General features: G+C 41.9%; 1 protein-coding gene across 1 annotated transcript; it reads right to left on the bottom strand.

Annotated features, from left to right (window-relative positions):
• Window positions 1–3,424: 3,424 nt before the first annotated feature.
• LOC142163124 (uncharacterized) lies at window positions 3,425–4,186 on the bottom strand. The gene has a single exon (XM_075220378.1). It carries the CDS (start codon window positions 4,184–4,186, stop codon window positions 3,425–3,427), a length of 762 nt encoding a protein of 253 aa, XP_075076479.1.
• Between the last annotated feature and the right edge of the window lie 21,932 nt (window positions 4,187–26,118).

The following is a 26,118-nucleotide window of genomic DNA, read 5'->3' as shown; positions in this document are numbered from 1 at the left end:
TGATCATATCATCCACATACACCTCAATTTACTTGTGTATCATGTCATGAAGCACGGTAGTCATTGCCCTCTTGTAAGTTGCCCCAACATTTTTCAAACCAAATGGCATTACCCTATAACAATATGTCCCCCATGACATCATGAATGCTATCTTTTCTGCATCTTCCTCATCCATCAAGATCTGGTGATATCCTGCATAACAATCCACAAAAGACCCGATCTCATGCTTGGCACAATTATCAATCAAAATGTGGATATTTTGCAATGGAAAATTATCCTTTGGACTTGCTTTGTTGAGATCGCGGTAATCAACGCACACCCTGGTCTTACCATCCTTCTTTGGTATAGGCACAACATTAGCTAACCAAGTGGCGTGTCGCGTGACTCGAATGACCTTTGCATCCAACTATTTTGTGATTTATTCCTTGATCTTCACACTCATGTCAGTCTTGAACTTCCTTAACTTCTGCTTGACGGGAGGGAATGCCGGATCAGTTGGCAATTTGTGAACTACCAAGTCAGTAGTCAAACCTGGCATGTTGTCATAGGACCATGCAAAAATGTCTTTATATTCAAACAATGCTTTGATTATTTCTTCCTTGATTTGTGGCTCCATGTGTACACTTATCTTTGTTTCCCTGATATTATTTGGATCTCCTAAATTGATTGCTTCAGTTTCATTCAAATTAGGCTTGGGTTTCTCTTCAAAATGATTTAGTTCTTTACTAATTTCCTCAAATACCTCATCTTCATCATATTCTATTTCATCATCACACTCTACTTCTTGGATTATTATTTCAGAGTTAGATTGACTTTTAAGACTTGGCCGAAGATTCCTCATGCATGTCATGTCATTGAAACCAGCATAAAAAGAACTATACAAAGAAAGAAAAAAATGACACTTTCAGGAGTAATGGAAAAAAGGAAATTGCATTTCATTGAAAATAAAGTATAAGAGGGTTTGTACATCAAAACAAGCAAAAAATAAAAATCTGGATTACAACCCTGGAATAATCCAGATAACAGAAAGGAAGACAAAGCAAACTACCAAAACTCCTTCCGAGTAGGGAGAGGTGTAGCATTCCAATTGTTAAGCTTCACTTTTGGCCCAATAAACTACACGTTTGCTTTGCTGGAACCTTCCCCAATTTCTACCATGTTCACCACATCAAATAGACTCTGGAACCTTTCAATCAACTCTTCATCAAAGTCAACCACAGGCTTTGGAACTACTGACACCGGGCGCTTCACTACCCCTGACTTGACAAAAGACCTGGAGAGGCGACCATGCCTTCCTTTTCAACTTTTTAGCCTTATTCACATCATCCCCTGTAGGCTTGAACCCCAGATAAAATGTACCCAGATTTTCATGTAGAGACGCTGGTTGCACGATACCTTGCAAAGATGCGCCCAGACCCTAACCCTACACAAAACCATTCTTCAACATTTCATTTGCTACCATAACGGTCGCAGAAGCTAGCTTTGGACCTGGAATATATTCCCCTTCCAGAACCTTCTCAATTGATATTGTTTCGGAAACTTGATACACCCAAGGCCCATTATCATCATCAGCCTCAATAAATGGGACGGGTGTATCATTGTAAGAACATAAGTTCTCATCACCATGCACAACGATTTCATGTCTGTCCCACTCAAACTTTACCATCTGGTGCAAAGAAGATGAGACTGCTTTGGCAACATGTATCCAGGGCCTATCCAACAACAAATTGTAAGAGACGGCCACATCCAGTACCTTGAACTCCATGGTAAATTCAACTGGTCCTATTGTTAGTTCGAGCACGATATCGCCAATAGAATCTTTTCCCCCTTTCGTCAAAACCTCAGACACATACATTTTTCTTGTGGATCCGCTCAACACAATTTTCAACTTGTGCAGAGTGGAGAGAGGGCAATGTTTGCACTGGACTCATTGTCAACTAACACCCTTGTGACCATAGAATCTTCGCATTTCACTGTGAGATAAAGAGCCCGATTGTGTTCCGTACCCTCCAAAGGCAACTCATCATCCGAGAAAGTGATCCTATTTGACTCAAATATCTTAGGCAATTTTCTCCAAATGGTTCACTGTGATCTTGTCAGGGACATGAGCTTCATTCAGAATCTTCATAAGGGCCCGACGGTGCTCGTCTAAATATATCAACAATGATAATGATAGAAGAGAAATCTGAGCGGGGGTCTTTCTCAATTGTTCTACTATGGAGTAATCCACACCTTCATTTTTCTCAAAAATTCTTCTACCTCATCTTCAGTGACTGGTTTCTTCACTAGAATTGGACTATCTTTCAGCGACTTAGCTTTCCTTAATTCCTCTAGGGTAAAGCATCTCCCCGAACGTGTCAAACCCTAGGTTTCATTAACTTCCTCTTCCACTTCTTTCCCTTTATAAGTTACTATCACTCTCTTGGAACAGCCTTGGTGTTATCTATCAGCAACTGGGTCACAGGTTTAATAATAACAGGGGCAATGCCAGCCCCTTCCACGATAATGATAGGCTTACTTGCTATCCCCGGCACAACCACTTTTGGCTTTCCTTGCGTTGTTTCAACATTGTCTGGGAACCTCTTCGAGACTACCACATGCAACTTATTATTGGGCGTGCTTGGCTAGTCTATTAGTCCTTCAGTTATCGAAGATGTCACCTTTGTAACAACTGGAGCTTTGACTGGCTTACTTTCAACGACACGGATCATCATAACAGACATTGAGGGCTTCTTGGGCTCCCCATTCTTATGTATTATATCAATTATGTGTGTTTCAGCATGGGCTGGCAACAAATTTTGATTGATATTAGGTGCTTCTGGGCTCTAGACCACGATTTGGTTTGTATCAATAAGCTCCTAGATTGCGTTTTTCAAATGCCAACACTATTCTGTGTCATGCCCCGAAGCATCGGAACAATATGTACATTTGAGGGAATAATCCAGGTTTTTTGGAGGGGGGTTTGGTAATTTTGACTCAATTAGTCGTAGGCATCCAACTGCCTCAACCTTTGAAATAAGCTTGTATAAGACTCCCCAAGCGGGGTGAATGTTTTCTTTCGCTATAGCCTTTCATTTCTATACTCTAACCTGGATCGAAATCTTGGACCATTAGGGTTTCGGTATGTTTGTGGAAGTGGGTAAGCATTTTGTGGAGTTGGGGCACGCCATTGCGAGTAAGGAGGGGGTTGGACATATGACTGTGCATGATGGACATGGTATTAGGGTGTCCTGACTGAATACTAAGGCTCTAGTGGTGGGAAGTAGTGTTGGGGTGGATTATATGGAGTTTGGGTGTAGGTTTGAGGGTGGGGTCAAGGCTAGTTGTAGTGGTGAGGGGAGCCCCTTGGGCCATGCCACGATCCTGAGATGACCATAGCAACATCTTTTTTCTTCTTTTTCCCTAACACGCCCCCGGTGTCATTCTAGATTGCTTGTGTAGTTGCTTTGATGGCAGAATGACTCATGATCTTGCTTGATTTGAGTTTGTCCCCTACCATTTCTCCAATTTTTACCACTTCATTGAAAGACTTACTAATGGCCGAGATCAGATGACCAAAATAAGTAGGCTCCAAGGCCTGAAGAATATACTCTACTATTTCATCTTCCTCCATTGGAGGGTTGACTCGTGCTGCCTGTTCTCTCCAACGGAAACCATACTCCCTGAAACTCTCATTGGGCTTTTTCTCTATCTTAGTCAAAGACAAGCGGTCTGGGACAATCTCTACATTGTACTGGAAATGTCGAGCAAAATCCTGGGCCAGATAATCCCAAGTGTACCACCTGTTGTTGTCCTGGCGGGTATACCACTCCAATGTTGCACCACTCAGACTTTGGCTAAAATACGCCATCAACAGTTCATCGTTCCTACTTGCTCCCCTCATTTTGCTGCAAAATCCTCTCAAGTGGGTCACGGGGTCTCCATGCCCGTCATACAAGTCAAACATAGGCATTTTGAATCTGACAAGTAGTTGGACATTAGGAAACAAGCATAGATCCTTATAATCCACGCTCACTTGGACTCCTAACCCTTGCATATTTCTTAGTGACTGATCCAAGATCTTTACCTTCCTAAATATATCCTCTTGCTCCGTGTTTTTGGGTGGCCTCTCAGTTTTGACAGGAAGTTCGAAGTGGGGGAGTGTAGGAGTAGTGATCTGGGATTTTGAAGGTGGGCTTTGGGGCATAGTACTAGTTATCTTAGGCTTTGAATACCAGCTCACTAGAAGATCGATAGAGTATAGCTGGTGGAGGTGCTATGAAGACAGGGCTAGCTGGCGGAGGGGGGTATGTGGTTGCTTTGGCTAGTGGAGCTTGGATGGTTTGGGAAGTGGTGCCATGATAGGGGTGGTAAGGGGTGAAGCTTGGTGCGTGTTGTGGGAATAGATCAATAACGGGGGGCTCTTGAGATTGAGCTAGTGGTGGGATGAAAGCAGGTTTGGCGGGGTATGATGGTGGAGGATGCCCTTTCATCCATGCCTGGTACATTTCGGCCATTTGGTGCTTCAGCTTATGTAACTCCTATTTCAAACTAGGCTCAGATTCCTCCTCCTCTCTCGGCGGGTCAATATCACTAGCGTCCAATTCTTTGCCAGCCATGATCAGCTTGTGTTTAGACCTGGTATTGTATGGGTGGGTTGCCAAAATTCCAAACAAACTAACCATCTTCTTGCTCTCAATGACAATAGCAAACTTGTTAGTGTTTAAGATTTTAACAAATAGGCAACTACACATTTTGGATGCAATGCGCCTAAAAAATTAAAAGTTTCTACTATGTATTTGAACGGTTGCATATTTCATTCCGGCCTTAACCAACTCTTTTCACTTTGGACTTTCTCTTCTCTCTTTTTTTTCTCTTTTTTCACTATTGCCCTTTTCCGTCACCATTGATTTCCCACTCGGTTCTTGTTGCTCCCTTTTTTTTGCACTCGCTTTTGTCCCATCATTTTGCCATTCGTTATCTCCACTCAATTCCTTTTCTTTTTATGGTCTCTCTTTTTTCTTTTTCATTTTATGGTTTTGATCGAATCCTATCGGCAGAGTTTCAGGATATTTTGGACATCAAGTTTTTCAAAGGTGGGTAATTTCCTCTCTCCTACCTTTTTTAAATTTTTCTTCCCTATTCTAGAAGTCGGTCAATATGCAAGCTGAATCAAATAAATGTACAAGTAGCACGTAGAATGTATCAGGATGGTCTTTCATTTTGGGTACACTTGTCCTAGACGGACCAAACCCCTGTGTTGAGTCTCCAAAGTCAAATGCACGTGACGCAAACAAGCGTTCCTATTAGGGATCCGGCATGAGGCAATGTTATTCTAGGTTTAAAAACCTGGGTGTACTTGTTCTAGACCTGGCTTACCCGAGCGGATAGCTCGAGCCGGGGGGGGGGGGGCGTACCGGGAATACATAAGCTTCACCGGCTTTGTAACTTGTCCAAATCTCATTCTAAAATTGGGATATGACTCTAACAGAAGAGAAGTCACACAAAGTGCACACTTCCCAGATAATTTAGAAGACTCAGAGAGAAGAGGGTTTCGTAACAATTCATACACAGTTCAAACAATATCAAAGCGGTAAAAAATGACATTTAGCACATTAGGCTCAAACACGTAAAAATTAGATAATAAATAAAGCCAACAACAACAGATATTCTAAGCTCGAATTCTGAACCCTGAACCAGAGATTCTGGGTCCAGTCCCCAGCAGAGTCGCCAGAGTTGTCACACCTCCTTTTTCTACCCCGAAAAGGGTATAGGGAAGTTTTTTCAATTAAAATGAGAATAATCGAAACGAGATTATTTATTCAAATTCAGAGTCACTACTTGGGATAATTTATGGTGTCCCAAGTCATCGGTTTAAAATTCCGAATCGAGGAAAGTTTGACTCTGTTTTACAGTCCGTGAAACACAGAAATCCGGGGAAGGAATTATGTTAACCCAGGAGAAGGTGTTTGGCATTCCCGAATTTCGTGGTTTTAGCATAGTCACTCAATTATTATTATTGGCCTAATTATCTGGTCAATTACATATTTTAAACCTACGTGCATTTTTAACTTTCTAACCGTTTTTAATTTTCTTAAGGAAATTCATAATTGTCATACACTTGTTTGTTTTTGAAAACAAATAGTAAACCACGCTACATGAAATGCACCCGCGGTTCGCGACATGTTTAATTTATTTAACATTATTAGAAATTGAAGTTGGGTCACATGAAATGTACACTTGAATTTGAAAATTACTTATCACAACTACGTCACGGGAATCGTACCCGTAGCTATGATGATTTACTATAAGCGAGCCTAAAGAAAACTATGAATATTCACGAATTTTAACGGCCTAAGAATTCTCCTAACGGGCATGGTAATAAAAGTAAAATAAAACTAAAGGAAATAAAGATTAATTCCATGTTCATTCCTTCTTTAACTTTTATTTTATTTCATGTATGTGGCCAAGACCAAACCTAAACCATATGAATACAATAATCACTATTGAGCTGGCCTTCCTAATTCCCATGGTTCAATTCGTTCAGCATGTGGATAACATAGATCTAACACAAAGCAAGACAAGAAGCAAGCAGATAGGCGTCACAAATCCCTTAAAGAGACAAAGATCAAAGAAGAACTAAAAGCTAATGAAAATAAAGTGAAAGTAAGGCATTGAAAGAGCTATTAAAGGATGTCTAATCCCTCAGTTCTTTGTTACCCTTCATCGGTGCCAAATTCTTGAAACTTACCAACCCAAACTAAAATTACACTTTTTAGAAAACCAATTAAGTTACCCAAGCTGATTCAAATTGGTTAAAAGTAGAACTACAGAACCTATTTTCTGTTTAACCACTTGCCAAATGACTCCAGTAGATCAAGACCCAAAAACTCATCAAGAACACATAAATGAGATTAAGCACATGGGAATATTAAATAATGTAAGCAAATATGTAAAATGCATGTGAAGACTCACATCATTTCTGCTCCAAATAATAGTTTCAAAAATTGAAGAAAATTGCTCTACACCAGGTATAATGCACTGGCCCTCCAAATTTCAATCATTAGGAATATTATGCTTTTGGTTCAACTATAAAGTTTAACAACAAAAGGGAACTACTGACGTTCAAAACATAAAAATGATCACTTTGACACCATTCTAGTGTTAAAAGAAGAAACTAATAAAAGAGAAAAAAAAAAACAACTTAGTTCAAATAAGCTCAAAATATATTCCAAAGCACATAAATATGGGTTCCAACAGTGATAAGTGAAAATCTCCTATATACATCCCCCGCTTGAAACAAGTTAATAAAGGCAAACACCATTGTTCCATCTACTGATACTTAGCAATCAACTGAAATTCATGATAGAAATATGGATCGAAACATTAAAGTCAAGAACGTGAACACAACTAAACTAAACCAATTAAAATAAACTATAACACTTTGTAAAATATCCAAGCATGAACCCAACGAGTCTAATCCATAACACTATCAGCATCTAAATGCACCAAACGAGACAACCACACCTATTTATAGCATATGTAATTCAAATCCCTATCTCAAAATAGCTATTCCAATGCTTAGATTCACAGTAGTAACAACAAATAAACAACACAGAGGAAAGATGAACATGAGAAATGTAAATCTCTTCTTAATTACAGAATGTAATAAATTCGGCTACAAAACGTCAAATCTGGAATCCGAGTGAGAAAACAGAAATAACTTCGAATAAGGCAACGCGACCGAAATTCACGAGCGGGCCTCGAATCTGCACCAGAATTCTGAACCCAAACACAAACTCGAATTTGAACTTCAATCAAACTCCATTTTAACAACCAAAATTTCGAAATTGAAACAGAGGAAACAGACCCTTTTTTTGGTATCCCAAATAAAAGAAAAACTGAAGAGATTTCTATATTTTTAAGAGAAGACCAGAAAATCAAAAGGAAAATCTAAAACTCGACCTAGACCTAGAACTTTTACCTCTAAAAATTTTCTCCGAAAATCTATCTCTAGCCTTCCTCTTCTAAAATTCCTCTAATTATTAGGCAAAAACCTAATGAATGAAGGGCTGGGATCAATTGAAATCGATCCAACACTCCCCATTCATCTAGCATATGCCTTCTAGAGGCTTCCAACACGTGAGAAGAGAAGTGAGAATGAGAGAATATGTCATAGACCGTTAGCATCTTGATGACGTGGTGAGATGGAGGGGTGTGCGAGTGAACTCGCTTGGGTTTGACGAGTTTGGTGGGTTAAAAAGTGACAGAGGTATGGTAGGAATAGGGCAACACCGTTTGGGAGTAAGATTAGGGTTACGCGTGCCACTGAAAGACTCTACTGAGACAAAGATGGGCTGTCAAGAACGTAGAGGAGGTAGGATGGGCAGTTGGTCAGATCTAGTATGGATCGTACATGGACGGTAGTTGGAGTCGGCGGCTCTCCCAGGGTTCCCTCATCTGAGATCTCTGGGGAAGAGGATCAAGTTGGCCCTTGCGAACAGCTTGATGCACTATCTCCCTTCAACCCTTTGAGCGAAATGCGGCAAAAGAAAAGGAAGGAAAATCCATGGACCGACCCCATCATCTCCACCCCGTAGGAACTACGAGATCACCCCAAGGACGCCTTCGGCATCCAGGGGTCACGGACCGACCATAGAACCCTGTTCAATAAGTGGAACGCATTAGCTGTCCGCTCTCAGGTTGGCTTTTGTTTCTGATATTAGGCTTATATTTGGGGGAGTGGGGCGGTCAAACTGACTGACTGGGTGAGTTGAGGCGTGGGCTAGGGGTGAAGGGTTAGGCGGATTTGGGGATTAAATTGGACTCAAAGATTTGGTCTTAGACCAATTTTGGGATTTAACAAAGCTACCCTCTTATTTTGTTCTTTTCTTGATTTTTAACCTACTAAATTTAATTAAAAATCCTAGACTAAAACCTAATTTGTAAAATCATATTAATTATTTATTTAAAACATAAAAATAATTAATTAACTTAAAGTTAATGCAAGGAAATTACTAATTTTAGAACTAAAAGCTAAAAAATGTAACAATAGCCAATATTTTGATTTTATATTTAATAATGCAATTAATTAACAATTTAAACCTAAAAATGCAATGCATGAAATTTGGACATTTTTAAAGTATTTCTCATGATTTTTCAAAATATTAAATATGCACCAAAATGTAACTAAATGTAAACAATTACCAAACAATTACTATAAATTCCTAAAATAATAAACAGTCAAAAGCAAAATCCATTTGTGACATTTGCAGGAATATTTTTATTTGGGCAAAAATCACGTGCTCACACATCCAATGTGAATCGTGCAGCTTTGGTTCGTACGGCCCTCGACTCTTTAAGGTCCAATAGGAGCTTTCCGTTCTTCAAATATTCAATATATTTATTCCTCTAATCCCAGGTCAAGCTTGTAGAGTTTATCTCGGCATGACCCTCCTCGATCACAGATCTCGATAGTTGGATGACAGTCCCCAAGTTGATCTCGTCTTCCTTGACTTATGACCCCAAATTTTCAAGTTTGTCGGCCTCACTGTTTTATTCTCGAGGTACATGATCTGAGGTCCACTCCTTGAAGCAGTGCAAAGTTACCTGCAGCTTGTCCAAATATCTTTGCATTCTATCCTCTTGAACTTTGAAGCTTTTGTTTACTTGGTTAACTACCAATAAAGAGTCACATTTGGCCTCAATGACTTCTTCCCCCAAGCTTTTAGTTAACTCGAGACCTACAATCATGGCCTCATACTCGGCCTCATTGTTTGTCAACCTAGAAGTTTTGATAGACTGTCCAATAGTGCTACCTGTGGGTGGTTTCAAAACTATGCCTAGCCTGGATCCCTTCACATTAGAAGCACCATCTGTGAAAAGGGTCCATACCCCCGATGATGTGCCCGATTTTAGCAAGAGTTCCTTTTCAACTTCGGGGATGAGGGATGGCATGAAATCGGCCACGAAGTCTGCTAAAATTTGAGACTTGATGGCCATTTGGGGTTGATACTCTATATCATACTCATTGAGTTCAACGGCCCATTTGGCCAATTGGCCTGAAAGTTCGGGCTTATGCAAAATATTACAAAGTGGGTAAGTGGTTAACACACATATGGGGTGACATTGAAAATATGGTTTTAACTTTCTAGAAGTGCTTATCAATGCAAGTGCCAATTTCTCTAAGTGTGGATATCTAGTTTCTGCTTCTCCTAGGGTTCGACTTACATAATAAACAGGAAATTGCATACCTTTCTCTTCTCGAACAAGGACACCACTTACCGTGATTTCCGATACTACCAAGCACAAGTAAAGCTTCCCATCTGCCTTTTTAATGTGAAGCAGTGGTGGGCTCGACAGGTATCGCTTTAATTCCTCTAATGCTTATTAGCACTCCGGGGTCCATGTGAAATCGTTCTTCTTTTTTAGTAAAGAGATAAATCTGTGGCTTCGATCCGATGACCTCGAGATAAATTGGCCTAAAGCAACTATCCGTCCAGTAATCCTCTACACGGCTTTTACACTATCCACGACGGTGATGTCTTTGATGGCCTTGATTTTATCGGGAGTGATCTCAATCCCCCGATTCGACTCCATGAAGCCCAAGAATTTTCCCGAACCGACCCCAAAAGCACATTTCTCGGGGTTGAGTTTCATGTTATATTTCCTCAAAATCTCGAACGTTTCCTGCAAATGAGCCAAATGGTCCATTATGCGCAGGGACTTAACTATCATTTCATCAATATAAAATTTCATTGACTTACCTATTTGTTCTTCGAACATCTTATTTACTAAGCGTTGGTAAGTAGATCCTGCATTTTTTAGCCCAAAGGGCATTACATTATAACAATATGTTCCATACTTGGTGATAAATGAGGTCTTTTCCTAGTCTTCCGGGTTCATCTGAATTTAATTGTACCTGGAATAGGCGTTGAGAAAGGTAAGGATCTTGTGGTCGGCGGTGGCATCGATCATGCGATCGATGTTAGGCAGCGGAAAAGAATCTTTAGGGCATGATTTGCTTAAATCCTTGTAGTCTACACACATTCTAAGTTTGTTCCCCTTTTTAGGGACTACGACTACATTGGCTAACTATTCAGGGTATTTCACCTCCCTAACGGACCCTATTTTGAGAAGTTTAGTTACCTTGTCTATTATGAATGTGTGCCTTACTTCGTACTGGAGCCTTCTCTTTTGTTTCACCGGTTTGAACCTACGGTCAAGGCTTAGCCGATGCGTTGTTATCTCCGGTGGGATCCCTGTCATGTCTAAATGGGACCAAGAAAACAATCCATGTTATCGATAAGAAATTGAACAAGCTTTTTCCTAAGTTCGGGGGTTAACCCCGTTCCCAGGTATACCTTTCGCTCGGGCAGGTACTTGATCAAAATAACCTGTTCCAGCTCTTCGACCATTGATTTGGTGGCATCGGAGTCTTCAGGAACAATAAAGGTTCGAGGGGTCAAAAAATCCTCCTCTTCTTCTTCTATCTCCTGCTTTCCCGATTCGTTCGAGGCTGGTGGCTGTGATTGCTATTTGATTTCCTGTTTACCTTAGATTCTCGACCTTTTCGAAGTTGATAATGTCGATACAATATTACCTCATCAACTGCAAACATTTCCTTTGCCGCATGCTACTCCCCATCCACTGTTTTCACACCATCCGATGTCAGGAATTTCATCATTTGGTGGAGAGTCGAAGAAACCGCCCTCATGTTGTGAATCCAGGGCCTTCCGAGAAGGGCATTGTATGTCATGTCGCCCTCGATCATGTAGAACTATGTATCTTGCATGGTTCCAGCCATGTTTACTAGTAGAGTAGTCTCCTTTTTAGTTGTTTCGCTGGCCATGCTGAAGCCGTTTAAGACCCGAGTTGCGAGCACAATTTAATCTTGTAGTCTGAGCTGCTCCACGACCCTCGATCGGATGATATTCTTCAAGCTACCTGGATCCACTAAAACACGCTTAACTTGAACAATAAGATAGAAATTAACAGAGCGTCGTTGTGTGGTTAAGAAATGCCTTCTGCTTCTTCGTCGTTGAATGATAAGGAGCCCTCGGGCACATAATCCCGGGTTCGTTTGTCCCTGGTAATCAATACCTTAGTGCATTTGAATACGGGCCGTTGTGGAATATTGACCATGCCGACGATCATATGAATGACATGTTGAGGTTCCTCTCGTTCAATTTTCCTGTTGGCGCCTCTGTCTCTGAAAGGATTCTTGGCTCGATCGCTGAGGAACTCTCGAAGGTAGCCCTCGTTGAATAGTCGGGCTACCTCCTCCCTTAATTTCCTACAATCCTCGGTCTTGTGACCATGCGTGCCATGATACTTGCACATCAAATTTGGGTTTCTTTGGGAAGGATCGGTTTATATGGGTCTGGGCCATCTAGTATCTTTGATCCTTCCGATTGCCGATACAATGCCTGATGCGTCGAAGTTAAAGTTATATTTTGATAACCAAGGTGCCTCTATGGGATTGGCTTGCTTATCAAAACCACCTTTGCTCATAAGTCCCCGAGAACTTTGTCCTCGGTCGTTTCTTCAATCATTCCGGGAGGGATTGCATCCCGAACCATTTTTCGATCTGCGGTGTATGATTGATATCGTTCTCTGTTCGACCTTGGTCCCTGTCGATGTCCCTTGATGTTTTAACTGCCAACCTATTTGGATGTACTGAACCAAAAGGGGCTCCTAATTGGTCGTCCTCGACCCTGATCTTCGATTGATATCGATTGTGCACATCTTCCCAAGTTATAGCTGGGCACTCGACCAAATTTTGCTTCAACTGTCGTGATGCTATGTAACTCCGCTCGTTCAGCCCTTAAGTGAAAGCTTGAATGGCCCAATCATCTGTGACTGGTGGCAACTCCATGCGTTCCATTTGAAATCGAGATACGAACTCCCTCAGCATTTCGTTATCCCTTTTTCGTATCTTGAAAACGTCCTATTTTCTTGTTGTGACCTTTATGGACCCAACATGTGCCTTTACGAAAGAATCTACTAACATGGTGAATGAGTCGATGGAATTTGGTGGAAGGTTGTGATACCAAATCATTTCTCCCTTTGATAGGGTTTCCCTAAATGTTTTCAGCAAAACGGACTCGATCTCATCGTCTTCCAAGTCATTTCCCTTTATTCCGCATGTGTACGAAGTGATGTGTTCATTAGGATCGGTGGTCCCATTGTATTTAGGTATATCTAGCATACAAACTTCGTAGGAATAGGCTTTAGAGTTGCACTCTGAGGAAGAGGCTTTTACACAATCTTTTTTGAATCCAAACCCTTTAAAATTGGGGGTGCCCCCGGTATCTGATCAACCTGGGAGTTGTATGTTTCCACTTTTTTATCATTATCTTCAATTTTCTTCTGTCCTGACTCAATTCTTTTGGTGATCTCCTCAAGCATTTTCATAATTGTAGGATCAGTCCCGGATCCATTACCATTCGAACTTTTTGTCACTAGCTCGGTACGGTGAGTGATTTCTGGCTCAACCACACTCGGAGTTCTATGCTGACTTTGAAGTTGAGAAATAGCGTCCTGTTTAGCCTGTAGCATCTCGAATATTACCTGGAGACTAACTCCCCCGTCTCCTATGCTCTATGTTCCTTGGCCACCAGATCGGCCTTCTCTGCGCACACTCCCTTCAAGGCTCGTGCCTAAATCCGCATTCAAATAAATGTGTGAACTAATATCAACTAGATCGACGGCCGGTACTCCCCCGAGATTAGCCGGTGGTACCCCGGCTCCTGGAGCAATTACATTATCGTTTTCCCTTTGAAATCCAAGGCCATCATCACCATGTATGGGTGAGTTTTGTGAGTTCTACAAGGTTTAACCTGAGAGCAAAAATACTTCACAAGAACAAGTATAAAAATAACTCGTGTTATCAGAATCAGCACTAAGACAATCACTATTATCCTTAACCCCATGGTGGGCGCCAAACTGTTTACTCTAAAATATGAGTAACAAATAAACTTATATTGTGGGTTTAAGGATATGTGATTTAATCCAATACCAATTGATAAATAAGGAATTAAATAGATAAGTTAAAGAGTAGATCAAACCAGTGTGTAAGTGTAACGGCCCGGCCGGTCATTTCGAGAGTTATAGCCTCGTTTCCCTATTTCTGCTTCTTTTTGTATTCTTCAGCTATATTATAATATGTTGGGTCAGTTGGTTCGGGTCTGAAGTGGTTTTGGAGAGGATTTGAGACACTTAGACTCTTTTGTCTCTTTTGTGAAGGCTTAAGTTTGGAAAATTAACTGTGTGTCGACTAATGTGTAAATGATCTTGGATGTGAATTCTGATGGTTTTGTTAACTCCTTTAGGTGATTTTAGACTTAGGAGCACGTCCGGAATGTGATTTGGAGGTACGTGGTAGAATTAGGCATGAATTGGCGAAAGTTGAAAATTTGGTGATTTTGGTTAGTAGTGGAAAATTAGATATTGGGGTCGGAATGGGATTCCGAAAGTTGGAGTAGGTTCATGGAGTCATTTTTGACGTGTGTGCAAAATTTCAAGTCATTCAGAGGTGATTTGAAAGGTTCCGGCATCGTTTGTGGAATTTGAAAGTTTAGAAGTTCTTAGGCTTGAATCTGAGGGTAAATTGGTATTTTGATGTTATTTTGAGCGTCTTGAAGGTTCGACTAAGTTTGTATGTTGATATATGTCTCGTTGGTATATTTGGTTAATGTCCTGAGGGACTCGGGACGATTTCGGGTGATTGATGGAACAAGTTTGGAATTTGAGGAATGCTGAAGTTGAACTCAGTTGTCATAACCGCACCTGCGGATACCGCAGGTGCGAGCCCGCAGAAGCGGAGAAGGAGCCGCAAATGCGGCCAAGGTTGAGGTTGGCTGGAAGTGCAGGTGCGAGATTTAGATCGCATCTGCGAGACTGCAGGTGCGATAGTATGACCGCAGAAGCAAATTCTGAGGGAATAAGTGGGAACCGCACCTGCAATGGATTTTTCATAGGTGCGGAGTCGCAGAAGTGACATTTTGACCGCAGATGCAATATCTCTGAGCAGAAAGTATAAATTTTGGACTTCGCAAATTTTGGTCCATTCTTCACAATTTTCAGTCAGTTTTGAAGCTTTTGGGAGTGATTTTGAAGAGGCATTCAAGGGATTATCAGTGAGGTAATTTGCTTGAGACCTAATACTGGTATATGTGGTGGTTTCCCATTATTTAATCATGTAATTTGTGAAGATTAGGGGTGAAAATATGGGGTTAGGGCTTGAGATTTTGGAGAGTCTGATTTGAGGATTTGAGGGGCCAAATGGAGTCGGATTTTGATGAATTTCGTATGTATGAACTCATGAGAGAATGGGCTTTCTAGTATTTTGATTTTTGTCGGATTCCAAGATGTGGGCTCGGGGCCCGAGTTTGGATGAATTTCAGGATTTGTGTCCAATTAAGTAAATTTTCGTGTGGCATTGGTTCTTTGGCCTATATTGATTGCATTGTATTGCTTTTGACTATATTCGAGACGTTTGGATGTTGGTTCGAGAGGCAAGAGCATCGTAGAGTAGGATTTTGGCTTGGTTTGAGGTAAGTAATGCTTCCAAGCTTGGTTCTGAGGGTTCGAAACCCCAAATGATGTGTTATGTGATTAGTATGGAGGTGACACACATGCCAAGTGACGGGCGTATGGGCGTGCACTGTGCGAATCGGGACTTGGTTCATTCCATGGCACCGTTTAGTGACTCTTTCTTGCTGATATCCATAATTCTATCATGTGATTAAGTAAATGAGCTACAAATCATACTAGATATTATGTTAGGGCTTCACGCCAATACTGTTGGGACCCGAGTGGTCGTTTCTTGCTTTCATCTCATTAGTTTCATTTATATTCTGTACTCAGTCTTATTCATGCATTTCATATCATATATCAATCTCAGTGTTTATTGTTTGGCACATCATATCATTGTTCCGGGATAGTTTCATGGCATTGTGAGCCCGCGTGTAAGATTGGAGAGTGATGACTGAGCGAGGCCGAGAGCCTAATTATGAGTGACAATTATAGGATCGAGTTGCACGCCGCAGCGGTTATGTTGATCGAGTTACACGAAAATTATGGAATGGCCTTCCTCGGTGCTGAGTGATTGTTGTCAATGGTGTGAATATATTCTGGGATGGATTTTCCATGGGCAGGATGGCCATATACAGTACCGAGTGGTTGAGCACTTGAGATTGGAGGTACATGGTGCATTTTCATACATTCTGTACATTGGCACGTAGAGATTAGCTGAGCTTTATACATCACATTGTCCAGATTTGTATTTACTTTTCTGTTTGAGCTGAATACTTGAACTGAAAGCATGCCTACTTTTCTACTTAGTTTATTTCTCTTTACCTGTTGAGGTTAAGTTCGTCACTACCTATCAGTCCACAGTTTGGAGTTATTACTTACTGAGTTAGTTTACTTACGTAACCCCCTGCGCCTTGTGTGCAGATCCAAGTTTCTCTGGCCACGGTAGCGGGTGTTGACTATTCTAGTTGTAGACTTTCATCAGAGATAGCGAGGTAGCTACCTGGCGATCACAGTTCTATATTTCTTATTCTTTGTCTTCCCTTTAGTGTATTTTGGTTACTCTCAGACTATGTTAGTCTTGCTATCTTTCAGAACAGTTTGTAGTAATTTCTCATATCTTAGTCACACCCCGATGTCGGCCTATTTATTTCCGCATTTTGTTTTCGAGTTGAACTCTTTAATGAAATTTCAGCATGAAAAAGGCTTTTACCTATCTTTTAATGAAATATCGAATTGTTTTGGGAGTGTGTCGGCTTGCTTAGTTTCATGATAGGCGCCATCACGATCGGGTTTAGTTTTGGGTTGTGACAAGTTGGTATCAGAGCCTAGGTTACATAGGTCTCACGAGTCATAAGCGGGTTTAGTAGAGTCTTGTGGATTGGCATGGAGATGTCTGTACTTATCTTCGAGAGGCTGCAGAACCTTTAGGAAAACTTGACATTCCTAAATTCTTGTCGTGCGAATATATTGATTCTGGTAACTAAACTTCTGATATTTTACTCTCTCACAGATGGTGATGACACGTGCTACTGGTCCTGATGGACGACCACCAGTACCACCAATTGGGGCTGCGAGAGGCCGAGGTCGCAGTTGAGGCCGTGGTAGGAGAAGGGGTGTAGCCCACATAGTAGCTAGGGCAGCACCTACAGATCCACCAGCTGCCCTAGTTCATGATTAGGTCCCAGTTGTGGATGCTCCAGCAGGACCAGCTCAGGCACCGACTGTGCCTATTGTTATCACAGGTCTTTAGGAGACCTTAGCTCAAATTATGACCGTGTGCACCAGTCTTGCTCAGGCAGTCACTATTTCTACTACAACAACTACTTCCTAGGCCGGGAGAGGCACTCAAACTCCTGTTGGTCGTACACTCGAGCAGGTTGTTCAGGGACTTCAGATATCCGGGGCACCACCATCCTAGCCGATTGCACCTTCTCAGGATTATGTGGTACCAGTCATGCCTGATGACGAGCAGCGTAGATTGGAGAGATTTGGTAGACTTTAGCCTCCAAATTTTAGTAGTACAGATGGTGAGGATGCCTAGGGTTTCTTGGATAAGTGTTAGAGGATTCTCCGTACAACGGATATTCTGGAGACCAGTAGGGTCTTGTTCACTACCTTTCAGTTCTCTGGAGCTGCCTTTACTTGGTGGGAGGCTTATGAGAGGCGTAGTCTTGTTGGTGCAGCACCCCTTACCTGGCAACAGTTTTCCATTTTATTTTTGGAGAAGTATGTCTCGCAGTCCCGCAGAGAGGAGCTGTGCAGATAGTTTGAGCAGTTGCGTCAGGATGATATGACAGTGATGCAGTATGAATTGAGATTTTGTAAGTTGGCTCGTAATGTTATTTAGCTAGTTCCCAAAGATAGGGAGAGGATCAAGAGGTTCGTGGATGGCCTCGCATATCAGTTACAGATTATTATTAGGAGAGAGAGGGTGTTTGGTGCTTCTTTTGAGGACATGGTTGACATTGCTCGAGATATAGAGTCGGTTCATCACCAGGAGCGAGTAGAGAGGGAGGCCAAGAGGCCTCGGGGATCTAGTAGTTTTGGTGGTGCTCTTTCTGGAGGTTAGTTTCAGCACAGCAGAGGTCATCCATTTAGACATGCTCAGTTAGCTCGCCTAGTTCACCGTGGTGCATTATCGGGCCATGGCTCTCACAGTTCTCATCAGGGCCACTCATCTCTTAGTGCCCTTCCAGCTTAGAGTTTGACTCATACACTATCAGCTCAGGGTTCATCTATTCCTAGTTCTGCTAGTGGTATCCCGGTGCTCGTGGCTCCCTTCAGTCCCCACTGCCATTTGCCGGGAAAAGTTGCTTTGAGTGTGGAGATTTGGGTCATATCAAGAGATTCTATGCCACATTATAAGAGGTTCATCCTAGCAAAGGAGTCAACTTTCGGCTTCAGCACAAGTTATTTCCCAACCTGCCCAGCCTGCTTGCGGTAGAGGTTAGTCAACTAGGGGTCTCCCTATAGGGGGAGGCCGATCAGGCGGCGGTCAGGCTCATTTCTGTGCACTCCCTACCAGACTGGATGTTATTTCTTTAGATGCTGTGATCACATGTATTATCTCAGCTTTCCACTGGGATGCCTCCGTATTATTTGATCCTTGTTCCACTTTTTCATATGTGCCGTCATATTTTGCTCTTTATTTGGATACGCCTCGCGAGTCTCTTGTTTTATTTGTTCATGTATCCATTCCTGTGGGCAATACTATTATTCTAAATAGCGTATATCGGTCTTGTGTGGTGGCTATTGGGAGTTTATAGACCCGATTAGATTTTTTGCTTCTTAGTATGGTTGATTTTAATGTGATATTAGGCATGTATTGGTTGTCTCCATGTCATGCTATCCTGGATTTTCACGCTAAGACGGTGACGTTGGCTATGCTGGGGGTGCTACGGATTGAGTGGCGAGGTTCGTCGGATTATGTTCCCAGTAGAGTGATTTCATACTTGAAGGCCTAATGGGTGGTATAGGAAGGTTTTTCTTTCTTATTTGGCCTTTGTGAGGGATGTCAGTGCAAAGACTCCTACTATTGATTCAGTTCTTGTGGTGAGGGATTTTTCGGATGTGTTTCCTGTAGACCTACCGGGCATGTCGTCGGATAGGTATATTGACTTCGGCATTGATTTGGTTCTAGGCACTCAGCCCATTTCTATTCCACCGTATAGTATGGGTCCAGTAGAGTTAAAGGAATTGAAGGAGCAGCTTCATAAACTCCTTGATAAGGGGTTCATTCGGCCTAGTGTGTCACCTTGGGGTGCACCTGTTGTATTTGTGAAGAAGAAAGATGACACTATGAGAATGTGCATTTACTACAGCCAGTTGAACAAAGTCACAATTAAGAACAAGTATCCATTGCCTTATATTGATGATTTATTTGACCATCTTCAGGGAGCGAGGGTGTTATCCAAGATTGATCTCATGTCAGGGTATCACCAGTTGAATATTAGGTACTCGGACATTCTTAAGACATCTTTCAGGACCCGATATAGTCATTATGAGTTCCTTGTTATGTCGTTTGGGCTGACCAATGTCCCAGCAGTGTTCATGCATTTGAAGAACAACATGTTTCGGCCTTACCTTGACTCGTTTGTTATTCATTGATGATATCCTGGTATATTCTCGTAGCCAGGAGGAGCATGCCGAGCATTTGAGAGTTGTATTGTAGCGGTTGAGGGAGGAGAAGCTTTATGCTAAGTTCTCTAAGTGTGAGTGTTGTCTCAGTTCAGTGGCGTTCTTGGGGAATGTGGTGTCCAGTGAGGGTATTCAGGTTGATCCAAAGAAGATAGAGGCGGTCTAGAGTTGGCCCAGATTGTCCTCGGCCACTGAGATTCGTAGCATTCTTGGTTTGGTGGGTTATTAACATCGGTTTTTCAGGGATTTTCATCTATTGCATCATACTTGACCAAATTAACCCAAAAGGGTGCCCCTTTCAGGTGGTCAGATGAGTATGAGATGAGCTTTTAGAAGCTCAAGACCGCCTTGACCATAGCTCTAGTGTTAGTTCTGCCATCAGCTTCAAGTTCTTATATAGTATATTGTGATGCATCTCGGGTCGGCATTAGGTGTGTGTTGATGTAGGAGGGTAGAGTGATTGCTTATGCTTCTCGTCAGTTGAAGCCTCATGATAAGAACTATCATGTCCGTGATTTGGAGTTGGTTGCCATTGTTCACACGTTAAAATTTTGGAGGTACTATCTCTATGGTGTGTCTTGTAAGGTGTTTACTGATCATCGTAGCCTCCAGCACTTTTTCAAACAGAAGGATCTTAATTTGAGGTAGCATAGATGGTTGGAGCTGCTAAAGAACTATGATATTACTATTTTGTATCATCCGGGAAAGGCCAATGTGGTGGCTAATGCCTTGAGTAGAAAGGCAATGAGTATGGGTAGTCTTGTGTTCCTTCCTGTTGGTGAGAGATCTCTTGAAGTTGATGTTCAGGCCTTGGCCAATTGGTTTGTGAGATTGGATATTTCCGAGCCCAGTCGGGTCCTAGCCTATGTGGATCTCGGTCGTCCTTATTCTATCGCATCAGAGAGCGCCAGTATGATGATCCTCATTTGCTTGTCCTCAAGGACAAGGATCTGCATGATGATGCCAGAGATGTGACTATTAGTGATGACGAGGTATTGAGGATGCAGGGCCGGATATGTGTGCCCAATGTGGATGAGCTTTGGGATTTGATTTTAGAGGAGGCCCACAGCTCGCAGTATTCTATCCATTTGGGAGTCGCAAAGATTTATCAGGATTTGAGGCAGCACTATTGGTGGAGGAGGATGAAGAAAGATATAGTTGGGTTTGTAGCTTGGTGCCTCAATTGTCAGCCGGTGAAATATGAGCATCAAAGACTGGGTGGCTTGCTTCAGCAAATAGAGATTTCAGAGTGAAAGTTGGAGCAGGTCACCATGGATTTTATAGTTTGACTCCCACAGACTTTAAGGAAGTCCAATGCTATTTAAGTGATTGTGGATCGGCTGACCAAGTTTGCGCACTTCATTCCTATGTGTACTACCTATTCTTCAGAGCGGTTGGTTGAGATTTATATCCAAGAGATTGTTCGCATGCATGGTATCCCAGTTTCCATCATTTCAGATTGAGGTACTCAGTTTACATTGCAGTTTTGGAGGGCCATACAACGATAGTTGGGTACTTAGGTGGAGTTGAGCATGTCATTTCACCTTCAGACGAACGGGCAGTCCAAGCCCACTATTAAGATATTGGAGGACATGTTGCGTGCTTGTGTCATTGATTTTGGGGGTTCATGGAACCAGTTTCTACCACTTGCAGAGTTTGCTTATAATAACAGTTATCGGTCGAGTATTCAGATGGCTTTGTATGAGGCTTTATATGGGAGGTGGTGTAGATCTCCAGTAGGTTGGTTTGAGTCGGGCGAGGCTAGGTTTTTGGGTACAGACTTGGTGCAGGATGATTTGGACAAGGTGAAAGTAATTCAGGAGCGGCTTCGTATAGCGCAGTTAAGGAAAAAGAGTTAATGCTGATAGAAAGGTTCATGATGTGTCTTATATGGTTGGGGCTAAGGTTCTACTAAAGGTTTCACCCATGAAGGGTGTTATGAAATTTGGGAAGAAGGGCAAGTTGAGCCCTCGGTTCATTGGGCCTTTTAAGGTGCTTCGGAGGATTTGGGAGTTGGCTTATGAGCTTGCTTTGCCACCTATCTTGTTGGACGTGCATCCAGTATTTCATATTTCTATGCTCCGAAAGTATATCGACGATCTGTCTCATGTTTGGGATTTCAGCACGGTTCAGCTAGATGGTGATTTGACTTATGATGTAGAGCCAGTGGCTATCTTGGAGCGGCAGGTCCGAAAGTTGAGATCAAAGGATATAGCTTCAGTGAAAGTGTAGTGGAGAGGTCAGTCTGTGGAGGAGGCTACTTGGGAGGCTGAGCGGGAGATGTGAAGTAGATATGCACACCTATTTGAGGCTTCAGGTATGTTTCTAGACCCATTCGATGACGAACATTTGTTTAAGAGGGGGAAGGTGTAATGACCCGGCCGGTTGTTTTGAGAGTTATAGCCCCGTTTCCCTATTTATTCTTCTTTTTGTGTTCTTCAGCTATATTACAATATGTTGGGTTAGTTGGTTCGGGTCTGGTGGTTTCGGAGAGGATTTGAGACACTTAGTCTATTTTGTGAAGGCTTAAGTTTGGAAAATTGGCTAGGTATCGACTTATGTGTAAACGATCTCGGATGTGAATTCTGATGGTTTTGTTAGCTCCGTTAGGTGATTTTGGACTTAGAAGCGCGTTCGGAATGTGATTTGGAGGTCCGTGGTAGAATTAAGCATGAACTAGCGAAAGTTGGAAATTTGGCGAATTTGGTCGGTAGTGGAAAATTAGATATCGGGGTCGGAATGGGATTCTGGAAAATGGAGTAGGTTCGTGGAGTCATTTTTGATGTGTGTTCACAATTTCAGGTCATTCGGAGGTGATTTGATAGGTTCCGGCGTCGTTTGCGTAATTTAGAAGTTTAGAATTTCTTAGGCTTGAATCTGAGGGTAAATTGGTGTTTTGATGTTGTTTTGAGTGTCTCGAAGGTTCGACTAAGTTCGTATGTTGATATATTGGTATGTTTGGTTGAGTTCCCAAGGGGCTTAGGACGATTTCAGGTGATTGATGGAACAAGATTGGAATTTGAGGAATGCTGAAGTTGAACTCTGCTGTCATAACAGCACCTGCAGAGTGGGAACCGCAGGTGTGAGCCCGAAGAAGTGGAGAAGGAGCCGCAGATGCGGCCAAGGTTGAGGTTGGCTGGAAGCGCAGGTGCGAGATTTGGAGCGCACCTGCGAGACCGCATGTGCGATATTGTGACCGTAGAAGCGAATTCTGAGGGAATAAGTGGGAACCGCACCTGCGATGGATTTTCTGCAGGTGTGGAGTCGTAAAAGCGACATTTTTACCGCAGCTACGGTATCTCTGGGAAGAAAGTATAAATTGTGGACTTCGCGAATTTTGGTCCATTCTTCACCATTTTCAGTCGGTTTTGAAGCTTTTGGGAGAGATTTTGAAGAGGGATTCAAGGGATTATCAGTGAGGTAAGTTGCTTGAGACCTAATACTCGTATATGCGGTGATTTTCCATTGTTTAATCATCTAATTAGTGAAGATTAGGGGTGAAAATGAGGGGTCAGAGCTTGGGATTTTGGAGAGTCTGATTTGAGGATTTGATGGGCCAAATGGTGTCGGATTTTGATGAATTTTGTATGTATGGTCTCGTGAGTGAATGGACTTTCTAGTTTTGTGATTTTTATCAGATTCCAAGATGTGGACCTGGGGACGGGTTTGGGTGAATTTCGGGATTTGTGTCCAATTAAGTAATTTTTTCGTGTGAAATTGGATCCTTGGCCTATATTGATTGCATTGTACTGCTTTTGGCTAGATTCGGGATGTTTGGAGGTCGGTGTGAGAGGCAAGAGCATTGTAGAGTAGGATTTCGGCTTGGTTTGAGCTAAGTAATGCTTCCAAACTTGGTTATGAGGGTTTGAAACCTCGAATGATGTGTTATGTGATTAGTATTGAAGTGACGCACATGCTAAGTGACGGGGCGTGCGGGCGTGCACTGTGAGAATCGGTTCCTGGTTCATTCCATGACACCATTTAGTGACTCTTTCTTGATGATATTCGTATTTCTATCTTATGATTAAGTAAATGAGCTGTAAATCATACTAGATATCATGTTATGGCTTCACGCTGATACTGTTGGGACTTGAGTGGTTGTTTATTGTTGTCATCTCATTAGTTTCATTGATATTCTATACTCATTCTAATTCATGCGTTTCATATCATGTCTCAGTCTCAGTTGTTATTGTTTGTCACATCATATTATTGTTTTAGGCTAGTTTCATGGCATTGTGAGCCCGTATGTGAGACTGGAGAGTGATGACTGAGCGAGGCCAAGAGCCTGATTATGAGTGACAATTATGGGATCGGGCTACACGCCGCAGCAGTTATGTTGATAATTGTGATAACGCTTGGGCTATAGGAGCCCCTCCGGAGTCTCTAACACACCCCAAGTGAGCGCAGTTGATATTATTAAGGGATAGATCTTCCCTGGACATGGATTTTGTCCGAAGTATTTATACCTGGAGATGGATCTTCTCCATAGGGCTGAAATGGCCTTCCTCGGTACTGGATGACTGCGGTCAGTGATGTGTATATATTCTGGGATGGATCTTCCCTGGGCCGGATGACCATATACAGTACCGAGTGGTTGAGCACTTGAGAGTGGAGGTATATGGTGCATTTTCATTCATTCTGTGTATTGGCACGTAGAGATTAGTTGTGCTTTATACATCACATTATCCAGTTTTGTATTTACTTTTCTGCTTGAGCTGAATACTTGAACTGAAAGCATGCCTACTTTTCTGTACAATTTATTTCTATTTACCTGTTGAGGTTAAGTTCGTCACTACTTATCAGTCCATAGTTTGGACTTGTTACTTACTGAGTTGGTGTACTCTCGTTATCTCTTGCACCTTGTGTGCAGATCCAGGTATCTCTGGTCATGGTAGAGGTTGTTCACTATTCTAGTTGTAGACTTTCATCATAGATAGCGAGGTAGCTGCCTGGCGATTGCAGTCCTTCTTTTCTCCTTCTTTATCTTCTCTTTAGTGTATTTTGGTTACTCTCCGTCTATGTTAGTCTTGCTATCTTTCAGAACAGGTTTAAGTAATTGCTCATGACTTAGTGACATCATGATGTCGGGCCATTTATTTCCGCATTTTGTTTTCGAGTTGAACTCTTTTATGAAATTTCAGCATGAAAAAGGCTTTCACCTATCTTTTAATGAAATATCGAATTGTTTTGGGAGTGTATCGGCTTGCCTAGTTCCATGATAGGTGCCATCACGATCGGGTTTAGTTTTGGGTCATGACAGTAAACTATATATCGGCCTCGACCTGTTACAACCTCGAGGTATGATGATGACAAAACAACTCTGAAGAACAATAAGTAAAATAGCTAGAGAATAATGTGCATATATATTCTTATCAGTCAACAGTAGGTTACAAATGAATGGGATCCCCCTTTATATAACAGGGGAGTCCTAAATAAGGTATACTTCTAATTACAGTAGGAAATCATATTTGATAGTTGTCTAACCGCTAAGACCAATCCATTCCGAAATTTTTGCCATGATCTTTGGTCCATTGCGGGTATGTCACGACCCGGATTTTCCCACCCTTGGGAGTCGTGATGGTGCCTACTAGTGAAAGCTAGGCCAGCCAACCGTTTGAACAATTTACTTTTTCCCATCTTTAATCCTTAATTAATTAGGAACCAACAATTTATAATAGCGGAATTTAAACAAGCAGAAGAAACAAATAAAACCATTTAAATATTTCTAATATAACTTCTTAAACAAAAACTACCCAGAACAGGTGTCACAACTTCACGCACAGTCTAGGAATACTACAAATAAGGTCCGAAAAATGAATGTGATACTGTTTCTGAAATACATAAATGAAACAAGATGAAAGGATAGAGGGAGACACCAGGGTCTGCGGAGGCCTACAGGACTACCTTGGATGTCTGTATGGACTGAAGGCAGCCACCCCAAACTAAGGTCAAAAAGCTGCTGCACCGGGATCTGCAAAAAGTGGAGAGTGTAGTATTAGCACAAACGACTCCATGTGCTGGTAAGTGTCTAGCCTAACCTCGGCAAAGTAGTGAGGAGGCTAGGACCAGACTACCAAATAAACCTGTGCATTTAAATCATATAAGGCGGAAAATAAAAGCAGGAATGTACATTTAGGAATGGGAGGGGGAAACATGCTGCGGGAAAACATCAATTAACAATAGAAAGACAGCAAGTAAATACGAGGAACACCATATCTCAATTATCAACAAGAATCAGAAATCAAACAAGTGCACGACATCACCCTTCGTGCTTTTACTCTCGTCCTCACCATATGAATCAATATAAATTGCATGGCATCACCCTTCGTGCTTTTACTCTCATCCTTACCATAAAATTAATATAATCGGCACGGAATTGTACATTGTGTGGCACGGCATCACCCTTCGTGCTTTTACACTCTTCCTCACAAAATCATATACGTCATTATCGTTCGTGCTTTA

Source organism: Nicotiana tabacum, chromosome 8, assembly GCF_000715075.1.
Source record: "Nicotiana tabacum cultivar K326 chromosome 8, ASM71507v2, whole genome shotgun sequence".
Classification (NCBI taxonomy): Eukaryota; Viridiplantae; Streptophyta; class Magnoliopsida; order Solanales; family Solanaceae; genus Nicotiana; species Nicotiana tabacum.
This window is presented reverse-complemented; position numbering and strand designations above follow the sequence as displayed.